Source organism: Hetaerina americana, unplaced genomic scaffold, assembly GCF_022747635.1.
Source record: "Hetaerina americana unplaced genomic scaffold, ioHetAmer1.1.p SCAF_5, whole genome shotgun sequence".
Lineage (NCBI taxonomy): Eukaryota > Metazoa > Arthropoda > Insecta > Odonata > Calopterygidae > Hetaerina > Hetaerina americana.
This window is the reverse complement of record NW_027287095.1, coordinates 60,342,401-60,356,275: the sequence shown is the minus strand read 5'-3', so window position 1 is coordinate 60,356,275 and position 13,875 is coordinate 60,342,401. Positions and strand designations below refer to the sequence as shown.

General features: G+C 37.4%; 1 protein-coding gene across 6 annotated transcripts in view; it reads right to left on the bottom strand.

Moving 5' to 3' along the window:
- Nucleotides 1-5,526: 5,526 nt before the first annotated feature.
- Nucleotides 5,527-13,875, bottom strand: part of kis (chromodomain helicase DNA binding protein kismet) — a 118,230-nt gene continuing 109,881 nt past the window's right edge. For 5 of the 6 annotated variants that reach the window (XM_071592892.1, XM_071592896.1, XM_071592895.1 and 2 more), the window contains 3 exons: nucleotides 13,168-13,830; nucleotides 11,466-11,684; nucleotides 5,527-8,635 (listed from right to left, as the gene is read on the bottom strand). In XM_071592892.1, the coding sequence (XP_071448993.1) occupies nucleotides 7,136-8,635; nucleotides 11,466-11,684; nucleotides 13,168-13,830 (2,382 nt within the window). In that variant the 3' untranslated portion in view covers nucleotides 5,527-7,135. The remainder of the gene's footprint in view (nucleotides 8,636-11,465; nucleotides 11,685-13,167; nucleotides 13,831-13,875) is intronic. The other variant, XM_071592897.1, reaches the window with a different exon arrangement.

The window sequence follows — 13,875 nt, the reverse complement described above, 5'->3', positions numbered from 1 at the left end:
TTCTAATGATATCTACATTGCCCTACCACTTTAAAAAAATTATTTTCCAAAATATACATTTTCAGTCCTTCAATGTAACTTGCTGGAAGACGTTCGGTAAATTATTGTAGGCCCTTCGTTGCTGATTTTTATTGGGAGTACTCGTTTCCAGACATTCTGATGCACCCAGGAACACATAACAGACGGATGCTCATTCCTTTCATTCTGAGAAAAAGGAGGCTGCTACGTAACCCTTGGATACCGGGTCTACACTCGTAAATATATTGGTAAAAACCACAGGTTTGAGTTCCCTCGTCGAATAGGAACTAAGTATGCATATTTCCCGTACTCATCATCTCTAAAACACCCACTGCATTTAGTTCTTCTGTGCATGTGGTACACACTTGAATGCAACTTTGACGAGTGGGTTCCGTTCTCAGTTGACATGAAGGCAAATGTGGACGCCATTTCAGGTTTGTAGCTGCCCGCGGCAATGGAAACGGTAGGAAAGAACAAAATGTTTTTCTCTAAAACCTAACCAGTTGAAATACTATCAAATTCCTGCATTTCTAAAATACAGCGGAATACAAATGGTGACGTGACAAACAATGAATTAGTAACCATTCACATAAATACATTTAACTTGAGAAAATAAAGGATGGTCCAAAAAATACATGCACTACGATTACTTTTACTTAGAGAAATATGTATTAAAAACAGCATGAAAATAAATGAAGCATCATTGTACTTAAGTTACACAAAAAATATAACTAATTAAAAACACAATAATATAAACGAGTCTCATAAGAGATCAATGCTACAGATTCAAAACAATCTGACACTTATTACACCGTTTCATTGTGCTCCAGGCGAAAAATATCTACGTTTCCTAAATAAATAGTGAAAATCCCTCTCACACCTCTGACGGGGAACCTAAATGCAGTCCCAACAAATAGTTCGGGGGCACCTTTCCAACAAAAAAGACCGCATTAGCATTCAAAGTGAAACATTTCGCACATTCTCACAATAGAATAATGTAACGCCAATATTCAAAAGTGGAGACAGGGAGGAACCGAGCAATTACAGACCTATTTCCCTCACAGCCATATCTATCACACCCAAGGCTATACAGAACATATAATTGTTACAAACCACTAATTTCAGTGTTAAAAATCATTCGCCTTGACCGGGATTCGAACTAGGATCCCTCGATATCCGGCCGAGTGTTTTAGCCAGTTAGGCTTAAACGCCTAGCTAACGCACTCAGCCGGATATCGAGAGATCCCGGTTCGACTCCCGACCAAGGTGAATGATTTTTACACTCTAAAATTAGTGCATTGTAATGCATATCAGCGGATGACTAAATCAAAAAAAAAGTTACCGCCGCGGCATCTCCCGCAGTTTCTTGGAATATAATCGTTAGTTCGATTAAACACCTCGATAGTCAAAGAGTTATTGATAAACCAGCAGTTTCCTAAAGTGGTAAAATCCTACAAGAGACAACTTCAAGATAATTTTGGGTCGAAAGAGAGTAATGTTCCAGTGGAAGCAGTTGTTCTAGATTTTAAAAAAAACTGTCAACAAAGAACCTCATAGTGAACTCCTCAAAATGCTAGAAGCTTACAGCATTGATTAAAATATCAGCTGGATTCAAGACTTTTGATGGTCAGGTAAAAAGAGTAGTCATAGATGGTGTTAGTTCTAATTTTGCAGATGTCACTTCAGGTGTTCCCCAGGGAAGCGTTATTGGACCTCTTTTATTCTTTCTTCTCATTAACCCCATGGTTAATTGTATGATAAGCTAATTTGCTGATGGCTCAGTGGTTTATAGAGACATCCGAAGTCCTGAGGAAAACGTAGCTTTAGAAGATGAGGTTAATTCTATACAATGTTGATGCAACACTTGTCAATCAGAATTCAACTTTAAAAAGTGCATATTGATGCATTTTTGGAATCGGAGTAGTTCCTTCCTTAATTCCTACGGAATCAAAAATACTGAAATAGAAAGTGTAGATTCCATTACATACTTGGGTGTTACCCTTACTCATGACCTCTCCTTGGTGATACAAACACAGGGATAAAGTGGACAAGCTAACTAAAAATATGGATTTATTAAAAGAGCATTGGGAATATGTGACAAGAAGGTTAAAGAGCAATCTTATCTAATACTTGTTCAGCCTCATCTAGAACATGCTGCTAGAATATAAGATCCTCATGAAGTTGGATTGATAGCCAAATTAGATCAAGTTCAGTGCAGAGGAGCTAGATCTGAAAAAAATTGTTAGTGTAAACTTAGGAATATCAAAAAAAGAGTAACTAGGTACGGAATCACTTGTGGAGTGAAGGTTAATTACAGATTAAATGTCCTACATTAATTGGAAGGATGTCTCTTTAGCAAAGATGCTGAAAATGTATTATTAGTCCTATTGTACCATAATTGGATGGATCATGTAAATGAATTTAGAGAGATTAAGTGTAGATCAGACAGATTGAAGATTTCATTCCTCCCACCAATGATAAGGAATCAGAATGCCATTAAACAACTGCACTAAGGAGGGAAACTATTAGTTGTCAAAAACAGTTGGGTCTGTAATCACACCCTGCCACATACACTAGTGGTGGCTTGCTGGGTACCATGTAAATCTATAGATGGATAGAATTGCTAAGAATCTTGATAAAAGAATATGTTTTAATCAATTCATTTGGTGAATATTAACCTTTAACGTGCATCTCCATTTCTTGGAATACACAAAAAATACTTATTTTTGGCTAAAAATTTTGAAGAATCTAATATCACTATTTGTTGGCAAAAGTTTCATTTACACTTACAGGAATTTCATTTTAGGTATTCAACCCATTGAACATTATATTTTGAATGGTTCAAACAACCTCTTACTTTTATGTATTGTGAGAACTTCCTCTTCCTATGCCCTATGTTATACTTTCTTCATAGCTTTTGCCTGCCTCCATGTTCACTACAAGGCTTACTCACTTCCTGAACCTGACTTGCTCAACACTCTCACTTCCATTGCCTTTAACTTGCCACTACCTTTCAATATTTCCTTCATCCACTTCACTCAAGCCTTTTTTGGATTTCCCCCGGTAAGTTCCTCTCTCTGCCCACCCTAAAACTTAGGCATTTATCTACCTCTCTGTACAACATATTTTCTCCATCATACCCCCATCTTATATTCCTCCAATTACCTATGTTCAGCCACTTGCTTCTAAGGATTACAGGATTTGGAAAAACAAGATGAGGTTCAGAGCATAAACAAACGCTGCAAAAGATTGGCCAGCATCATCTTTTATTCACACCCATAGGGTGGGTAGATTGGCCTTTTTGTAAGCAATATCTGAGTTAAAACGATACCTTCGATTTTCAAGCCATGAAAAGAGTAGGGCTATAATTTTTAATGCATTAGTAGAAGTCACACATAAAATTGTGGGATGATATTCCTAACGTATTATATAAAAAAAACTTAAAAGAGCTCGAGTAAGAAATGAAAAACCACATGAGGAGTCAGTCTATGGATTTTGTCATAAAGAACTAAATTTTAGAAAAACTCTAGGGAAACATGATTGAAGAGCTCCATTTCAAGTAAAAATAGAACAAAGAATACTGGGCTAACCTACTACATTAATACTTTTTGGGTCTTTTCTTGTAACTAGGTTTTTCCATGCATTGAAAGACCATTCTTGAGATGAGACAAAAAACGTTAGTAGAAGACAACACTACTTGCTTGCCCAACACAGCTGGATTGAAAAGGTCATAACTGTTTTATTACATTTTACTTAACTCTAAGGAAACGATTTATCCTAATGGTGCTTGCAATTATTAATCATCAGTAAGCACAAGAGCTTAATTGGTAAATCTGTATATTTTATATTGGCTATGCACCTAAAGGAGCATTTTGGGCCCTCAAATGAAACAAAACTATATTAGGCCACACTGATCAAGAATGGAGATTTCTTGACATAGTTAATGAAGCCACACTAAAAGATTTTCCATTTTTATTACACATCAGATGGATTTTTCTTACAAAGCAATAGCTCAAAAACTACTTGTAGATCAAAGAAGTCTTGCTGGCTAAGGTTCCCCGGTACTCACTACTGTACACTTAAGTTTACACCAGATGGTTAGTACTACCTAGCCCAACTTCAAAATATTATTCACTAAAATGATATACCTATTATTTAAAACTATTGGATAGAGCAATAAAAGAGGTTATTTTATCAACTAGGTTGTGTTTTCTTGCTAACTGCAAAAACTATCATTGAAGATACTCCACTGAAATTGAGATGTATTTGCATACTAGATTGGGAGCTCTATGAGGAATTTAGTGTCAGTTACCTCACACACTAACCTACTTTGATAATATTATTGCATTTCAGTGAGGAAGAAAAAGTTACTCAAAATACTAGCATTGCGCAAATAGCCTCTCACTCTTTAAATTAAGGGAATCTTCTATCCTTCTGAACAATGTTACCTAGTAACCTTGAATGATGATCAAATGGCTGAAATATCACCTTGTGGGGTTTTTTTTACTAACTTGAAGACTCAAGCAACTGACTAATTGCTTTAAAAATCTTAACAAAAATTCTAGGAATTATTACATCCACATAAATGTGAAAAAACTAATCTTAAGATTCAATCAACTTACTGATTTTAATTCATGTTCGGAGAAGTCATCTACTTTATTGACATCCACTGCTGCATTTTATAAGCCACTTCTCAATTTAAGCTTCACCATTCACCAACTCCAGCTACTTCCTTAGCTCAACAGGTTGAATATGAGTTTAAGAATCTATATTTAGGGTTGGATGATATAAGTTTATTATACAGAACCAAATAACCCTTTTGCATTTTACTTCCTGTACAAAGCCATCCTTACCCTCTTCTCTACAATCTGCAGCAATACCATGAAGCAGCCAAAATTTTATTTCTTGAGTATGCATTCCAATATTATGTGCTTTTGTCACCAGCAACTACAGAAAACTGCCAGTACACCATGTAAGCAATTAAATACTTGGAAGTGTGCTCTCTGAGCATGTGTCTCATTGAACTTCATAATTATCCTCCGATGCATAAGAGACACTGATTGACATGCCACATGGACACAATAAGGATAATACTTACTTTAATCACAGAAACTTTGGTATTTATCATTAAGAAACTAGTAATTGGGGAAGAAAATACATCTACATATGCAATTTTTTTATGATAGTAGAAATCTTCTGCTGGAGAACCAACAAGTTTTTAGGAGTCAAAATTCTGACACAAATTGTTGAATCATAAGGTTGAGGAAAAACAACCTCATTACTTTTTATTGAACGTTAAATTTTCCTGAAAAAGACAAAAAACAAACCATAAAAAAGAATGAAACTAAGAATTATGGTGAGGCTCAAGTTTATGAGAAATCAAACAGCATTAATCTTTTTATATTTAATTTAAATCTTAAAAAATTCTCACAACTTGGTGCAAATTTGATATGAGATATCAACCATGCTAGATTGTCAGAATAACTGTTACTTTCATATTATGCATGTACTTCACAATTTTAAGCCATATCAATAAAGCTCACAAATACAAGAACACCTATTATCTAATGATCTGAAAAATCTTGTTGAACAGTGGGGAAACCACATTGTATAATGTCACATAGAAAATGAATGTCACAACAAGAGTTTACTAATCACAGATGTATGACTTTAGCATTTGGAATAATTTAACATGCTAACTTGGTAATTCTGCTGCTGTATTCAAGTTCAAGTAAAAGTCTACATAAACCCACCAGTTGAAAAAACAATATCTACTATCCACAGATATACCTAGATAAAGGAAAATCTGTGGGCTAGCCTTGAATGCATAAACATTCAAAGACTTTCCATGATGAAACAATGGTTCCTTCACCTTTCAACAGATCCTTCGGTGCAGAGAATAACCTACAAAACACCTAAGGGAAGATGAAAAACTCAAGCATCAGAAACTGAATAACAATCAGCAAACCTGCCAACTAATCACTATATCATTACCTCCACATCAAAATTATCCTTCCAACCAGCATTTATACCTAAAACAGGAGAAAAAAATCTGCACCAAATATTTATACTGTAAGAGTATTTATTTTAACATTCACCTGTGAGGGTATGATTATTGACACCAAATTACAATTTAAGCTTTTCATCTTATTTTTGTACAAAATATTCTAGAGCTTTGAACAGAACTGGAAGTCAATCAAGAAATTTGGTTTTTTGTCAGCTTTATAAGAGGCATTGATGAAGTTTCCCAGAAGATTAATTGCAGCTGTGTCTGAGCAGTAATGCCAGGAAAACTTGTAAATGCAAAATACAATAAATAGTGCACAAATAAAAATACATAGAAAAAGAGTAACATCAGCAGCAAAATATATATATTTATATAAATACTTCTGCAACATTTTCATGTATCACTACTTTCTGGTTAAATAACAAAAGTATCATAATACCCCTTTACAACCTATACAAACAAGTAAGAACAATTTTATTCACTTCTGCCAGCACAACACAGCATGTATGTACAATTTATCAGCAATGATCACTGTTTTACAATGATGTTAGGAAGAGCATTCCAAACTATCTCCCAGAAATTGTTTAATAGTAAAAAAATGGCCATACTACATATTTCCAGTGCAAGATCAGTAGTCATGCTACTTGGGTGATACATGATAACTTTCAAATCCACCACTTTTTGATCATAACACTCGCATAACCTTTTAAATTCAACCATATTCCTTGGGTGACAAAATAAAAAGCTACAATAGCTGCAGATAGCAGGGAGATTGGAATGGGAAAGAACTATATAAAAAAGAAAAACAAACTCAAATAGCAATACCTTCTTATACCAGCAATGATGGACCAATTGCTATCACAGAATTTAAGGGATCCGGAGAATGGAAAATAAGATACAAGAACACTGCGCAGGAACAAAAAACGGACAGGTCCTAAGATTGGAGGATACAACACAAATATGCATACACACAGACTTGGGGATGAAGTTATCCCCGGTTTCTCATTTGCACCTGACAACACACAAGCTATGTGCCTAGCATATAGCACGCACCCTTTTTTTGTTAAAATGTCAACCTACTAAGGGGATACTTCTCCCTCAAGAGTATTGTCACGCCTCCCCACCCCCTTCCTCCTCCGCTGAGGCACTCGGAGGCGAAAGATGAGAGGGTGTTTCAGCACCCTCTGCTGCCTCAGACGAGGCACCCTTCCCACCACCCCCACTACTCGACAGCCCCTTTCTCTCCACCACGCTCTCCTTCAGTTTGCTCACAGCATCCTCGAGCCTTGCAGGCCTCGGGCGCTTCGCCACACTGCCTCCCATCCCACTACCCGACCCCATCGAACCATGACCTAACCTCAGGCGCCGGCTACTTTGTGCCGCAGCCGAACCTTCCCCCAAACAGTCATCAAGTGCTTCCCGATCACCCTCCACACCCAAGCCTCCTGGCTGTTTCCCTGTCCTTTCCTCACCGCTTTCATGCTCTGCCTTCGAAGAGGACTCGCCATTCCTACCCAGGTTCTGTTCTGTCTCGTTCAACACTGTCTCAATATTGATTCCCTGCTGGAAGAGCCCTTGGGCACTTAGTAGTCGTTGGAGGTGTCGTTGCTGCTTCTCAAGTGCTTCTTTGGCTTCACGTGCTCGGTGTCGATGGTTCGAAGCCAAACTTGGGCGTCCACGGTTGCTCTGGGTGCCAAGAGGCCTGCCTGCCATCGAGGGAGTGGAGGAAGTGTTAGAGGTTGGGGTCGCTGATGAAGTGCTCACTCCATTCAACAACCCACACTGCTGCGCCAGGCTGTCGTATGCAGGTGACATGCCGGGCTGCATTGAGAATGGGTTGAGGCTACCGAGGCCAAGGGGTGTGTACAAGAGGCTGGGGTTTGGGAAAAAGAAAGGAAATGCAGATGAAGTGGGGATATTGGGGTTATTGGTGCCTTTGCTGCCTTCAGATTTTCTACTCTTTCCGCTGCCCGACCCCCTCGATGCCCCATCTGTTTGTGAAGTATCCATGGAGGGAAGGTTCAGTCCTGCTAGATTAGCAAAGAGAGAATTGGCAAGGCTGAGATTCGAAACACCACTGAGGCCACCAAGTCCAGCAAGACCACCCATCGCTCCCAACCCAGGTATGTTGCCTGCAGCGGCTGAATTAGACCCACTACCCCCGCCAAATGGCATTAACAGAGGATTGTTCTTTGGGTCAAAGGCACCAAGACCCAGTCCAGAGAGAAGTGCAGGGCTCAAACTTGAGAGGCCTGCAGCAAGGGATGACATGGATGGGGAAGAAGTTACAGGAGAGGGGGCTGACGAAACTGGGAACGAATGACCACTAGAGGATGTGGGGCACTGACTGTGGCTTCCAACCTGCCCAGAATGGGAGCCCATTGGCCTTCCAGGTCCCTTCTTGCGTTGTTCTCCCCCCACAGGTGAATTGGTGCTAACTGATGGTGCTGCACCCACACTGATGCCTTGAGGAAGTCGTTTCTGCAAGTCACGTGGCAGGTTTCCCCTTTCTTTGACCAAGTCCGCCCACTTGGGGTCAATATCAAACATTGGATTCTCCACCAACCAGGCTCCAAGCCTCTTTAGCTGCGGTGCTTTATTTCCAGATATCTAGATTGGAGAGAAGAATGCTCGGTGAAATTCCATGCTTAAGTACTGGTAAATATAACCTTACATTTTGCTCTGAGCACAAATTGAGAAAGTTATCTTTAAAAACTATAACAGCATTCAGTAAAAAAGTTGACGGAATGCGTTTACATGTGATACAATATATTCCATGTTAATACTAGAAAGTAGTTATAGTGGGTAAAGAGACTTTAATTCCAGAGGAAGTTTCATGATGCATCCTTCACATAGGGTGAACTTTTTGTGGTTTTTTAACAAATATGTTAGCTGCCTAGTGCAGTAATTCCCTGTACCTGAATTGGATTTCAGCTACAAATGTTTTAACATAAAATTTAAAAAAATGACCTAACCTAAGAGACAAATGAGAAACTTAATTCTTCTTTCTAGAAGACATCGGGATTTCCTAGGCTTTACTCGTTACAAGTAATGTCTATTACATTTTTTCAGTCCAGATACCAAGATTGCACCATTATACCAGCGCTTTCATTTACACAGACAAAAATAACTCAATTTACATACTTCATTGCTGGCACAGAATTACTCAAAACCTTTGTTTCCCACTTAATATTTGACACTTGAATCTTAATTACTTCTCCTTTTATTTTTAGAGCTCCAATCTACTAAATGAGAAGTCTCAACTGCTTAAGTTCTATTTCATATTAGTCGATAACAGTTATTGTGCACTAAAAATGTTGGTGATAATACAAATAAGCCAGATGTTAAGTCATCTATAACCTCCTGACTGTAACTAGTAGAAAAGTGAGATAATACTATGCAAACCTGTCTTTCACAGCATTATCAACCACGCAATTAAATGGGATAGCTAGAGTTATCAAATCTATATTATGATACAGCATATTTTTCATATTCTATCCTCATTATGTACCTAATGGCTTGGAACTTTCCATCACTAATATGGTCTTTTCAAATAATTATTCACCATAACAGGCAAAGTTCATGCCATTTATATGCATGGCATTTCAAAGTAAAATGTTTCCAGATAGTGACCATCACTCCTTGAAACCACACATTTTCCTGTATTGGCATAATGATCAATCATTAAATTGTAGCAATGTCTGTAAAAGGAATTCAGCATGCAAGCAAGCTATTAAGTCAACTCTACTTTCAATTGAAGTATCTTTATGGACTTAATTGATTTGCTTTAATTTTTATTTTGAGATGAACTACTGAGGAAGATCCCAAATGTAATACATGAAATAGGTAAAGGACGAGATAACAGCAAAGAAATATGGAAACATGAAGAGTATATGAGGTAGGAGACTCTTGAGAACAGATGTAATGAACACATGATAAGACAGAAAACTATGATATATTGAGTATAAGAGTAGAAAGTCTTCAATCTTCCAACATTTTTCAGGGAAATACTAAAAAAAAATCGAATTCCAGCTACAAAAATCATTATTGGCAATTTCCAGGTAGCCTAAAAGAGTTACCTAGAAATGGCAAATTGCCAAGGCAATTTTTCAATAGCTCCCAATTCTCTGGTACTTTTCAAGGTTCTCGAATAGCTGACAGCAACCTAAGAACTAGCAGTCACTTTAACTTCTTTCACATTTTGAGCACAAATTAACAGTAAAATTAATGAAAATGACATCACATTTCATTGGACATGGACCATTTCACAATTGAAGAAGTTTACAAGGGTAAGAAGTTCATAATTTATTTTTTTGTGAGAAAAGATTAATTATAATGTCACATGAATGTCTGTAAAAAAAAGTTAACTGCTTTCAAAATGCATTTGAATTGGATTCGAAAAAACAATTTCTGCCCTGATTCAATAGCTCATTGTTATAAAGTAAAATGACTTTTGATATAAGGATGAAAGTTTTTGAACATTTAGTAAGGGAATTGGTGATATGTACAGTACAATATTTGGGGGAAAAGATGTGTAACATGTATACAACACCAATTAAACATAAAAACCCCATTGAAATAAGAAAATATAAAAAAAATAAGAATCTAACATTTTAACACTAAGTATAATATTAGTCCACAGAGTTCTCATAAGCAGCAATCCAGCAGCGGAGTGCTAATCTTCTAAAAGGAAAAGCTTGTTAATATATGTTTTGTATTAGTAATTTGTGAAGAAAACATGCTGGCATTTTAAAACATACATTATCTGGTTAGTATAAGTCTAATGATTGATAGATACATAAAATTCATACATAATCCTAGGGTGATTCCGTAAATATACATTTAATGGCCAAAAACACTTTTTCTCCATCAATGGAAACAATCAACAGGACAGAAATTTGCTGTACCACAATTTGGGTACAAAAATATGCTAAATGTTCCAGATTCAAAAAGTCACAATTAACTGATGCATGAAAAGATGAATACATGGTAAGCATTTGTGGCAGAAATATCAGTTCACTCACCTGAGCATCCATTAAAATGAATGCCAACCGCAGTGACTTTTAAGATATTTACCTAATGTTATCAATTTCAACACACCTCACTAGTTCCACTTAGCAATGGACACACATGGTCCATTACAACGAGTTTTCACTGCATGAACTTTGACCAACATGAACATATTGTACTACCTTTGGAACTACATTTTTATTGAAAACCTAATGCAATTTGCAATTACATAAGTTACATAGTGGGGCAGGTAAAATGAATTCAAGCAAAGACCTGAAAAGTATGCATCACTGACAACAATCAACTGCTGCCATGTGTGTTTTAATTTTCTCCTTTTCGTTCTATCAATGACCCTTTCCTTTTTCTACCAATGATTCTGTCATAACCAAGGTCATCCTGAATGGCTGAAGTAATAAATTTCAAACCTCACCTTCTTCCCTGTTACACGATTAATGACAGAAATATTCTCGTCTCCGGACAGCTTCTTCCAATCGAGAAGACCGGGATCTGGGCGTGGTCGTCGTCTCCTAACCGATGACTGTAGATCTACAACTTGTGCAGCTGATGCATTTCCAGCTGCAGGATGCTGAGGCACATTATGGGATCGCTCAGGAATGAGAGATGTATGCTCAGCCAACCACTTGTTAACCTATTGTAGAATATTTAGGTTAAGAAATAAACTGAAAATTGACTAAGGAGAATCATAATGAATTACCAGGACAGAAACCAAACGAAATCAATATAACAATAACTCAATTAAAAAATAAAATGACATTTTGTGTACCAGAAACTTTTAGAAGAAAAATTAAAAATCATACTGTTACTGAACTCAATCTACTTAAGATAAATTCTTCTTATATTCTTTACATTCCTAAGTGGTGAGTTTTTTTCAGAGCTTTGTACTCTTGGAGAGCTAGCCATTAAAGCCAAACATCTACAGCAGCACTTGCACTTCACCGATCAACATGTGAGTAACAAAAAATCTCTAGGAGTTTTTATTTTTCAGAGCATTGCAATGGCAAGAACCAAACAGGCACTTTGGTCATGACACAGTGAAAACTCGTTACATAAAAATGACAACCCTGGTTAGACAACTTAAGAGAGTGAAAATAAACAAAGGACTGGTCAACAACAAGTATTGACAGCACTTTTCGGACCCATTTTACGTAATTGAAAGTCAATTCAAATTTAAATTAACAGCTTTTATGCCATCAGCTTCTACCTTTTGGAACCAATGCCTGTGACTTATAGAGCTGAACAGGGAATGAAAATGAATGAAAAACGATGAAAATGATCCATGAATAGGGAATGATTGTCCAGCAGTAGAATGAAGAATGAAAATTATAAAGCTCATTGAAAAAGCCATGATAAAATACTAAGTCTTCTACGGATTCTCCAAGTGATTTTAAAATGTTTGGCATAATGATTTACAATGGGGATATGAAACTAACTTTTGACTGCAATATGAAATATACATGCTCATCACCAGAGGTAATTGTTATATAAGAGTAATAAATCTTTTTTCATAATAAGAGGTATAATGTGATGGAAGTGAAGAGTGATTAAATGAACAAGTTATCTGGCACTTGAAAAAAAGTGGCACTTTCTCTAAATTGGAATGAGGTTAGCTTGTCAATCATCAGATATAACTAAATGTTGTTAGCATCATAGCAAATATATCTACAAAATTAACAATTTTAACATACTACAATGACGACAAAACTTGATTAAGTTTATTCAGTACACATATACGACTGATGAACCTGGAAGGTAAAATATTCTTGCTAAGTTAGATGGTTACAAGCTCAGACGCCAAGATAAAATTATACATATCCAACTGTATGGGGTACTGAGTCATCATTAAAACAAATAACACATTACAATTCCTATTTTCTGGAATTAAATTTGGGGATGAGGAGTGTTATGGAGACATTAACGTGTAAAAAATGAACTGTGGTACTAATATAAAAATATCATCTAAAGACAGATTAAACCAACTTTTTAGGAGAAAATATGAGCACACTGGTAAAAATGGAATAAAAAACACATGTTGCATAGCAAGCCCTTGGAGAGGCAGAAAAAAAAACTAGAACAGGGCAAAACACTATATTGACAATGGAAATGGATCTCACCTTTGCTTCGTGTGAGTATGAGCCCCCCAAGCGGGAAAAGTCAGCAACTCTCCCAAGGTCTGCCAACATCGACTCGTACACATTTTTGCGTTGATTTTGCTGTTGCTGGCTCTGAGACATTTGCGACGTAGATTGTGATGAACGTAATTGTGGTGATGGAGCCATTCTGTGCTGTTGCTGCTGCTGCTGCTGTTGTTGTTGTTGCTGCTGCTGTTGCTGTTGTTGTTGCTGCTGCTGCTGTTGTTGTTGTTGATGCTGCTGTTGCTGTTGTTGCTGCATTGGATGTGATGAAGGCGAAGGCGATGAATGATGTTGACTGGCACTCCCCAAATGTGCACGCCCCGGGACCGGGAGCCTCTGAGGCTTTGTTGGCTGCCCATGCACTGACTGGGGAGGGGGCCGTGATTGGCCTGGAGGCACTGACGTTACAGTGATAGTAAAAGGCTTTGTGTTTGATGGCTGCTGGGGGGAAAGGGCACCGTGACGACCTTTGTGCCCGGCTCCTTGTGGGATATTGTGAGATGTTGACATTGGAATTGGCGTGATGGAAGTGCCAGACTTCTTCACTTCTGAAAAGAGTGACTGTTCCCTAGCAGCGGACAACCCAAGAACTATTTCATCCAGTTTTCGACGCTTTTTCTCCTTGCCGGCTGGCTCTTCCACCTGACAGAGAAAATACCGTTACTCGTGCTCATCTAAATCAAAATC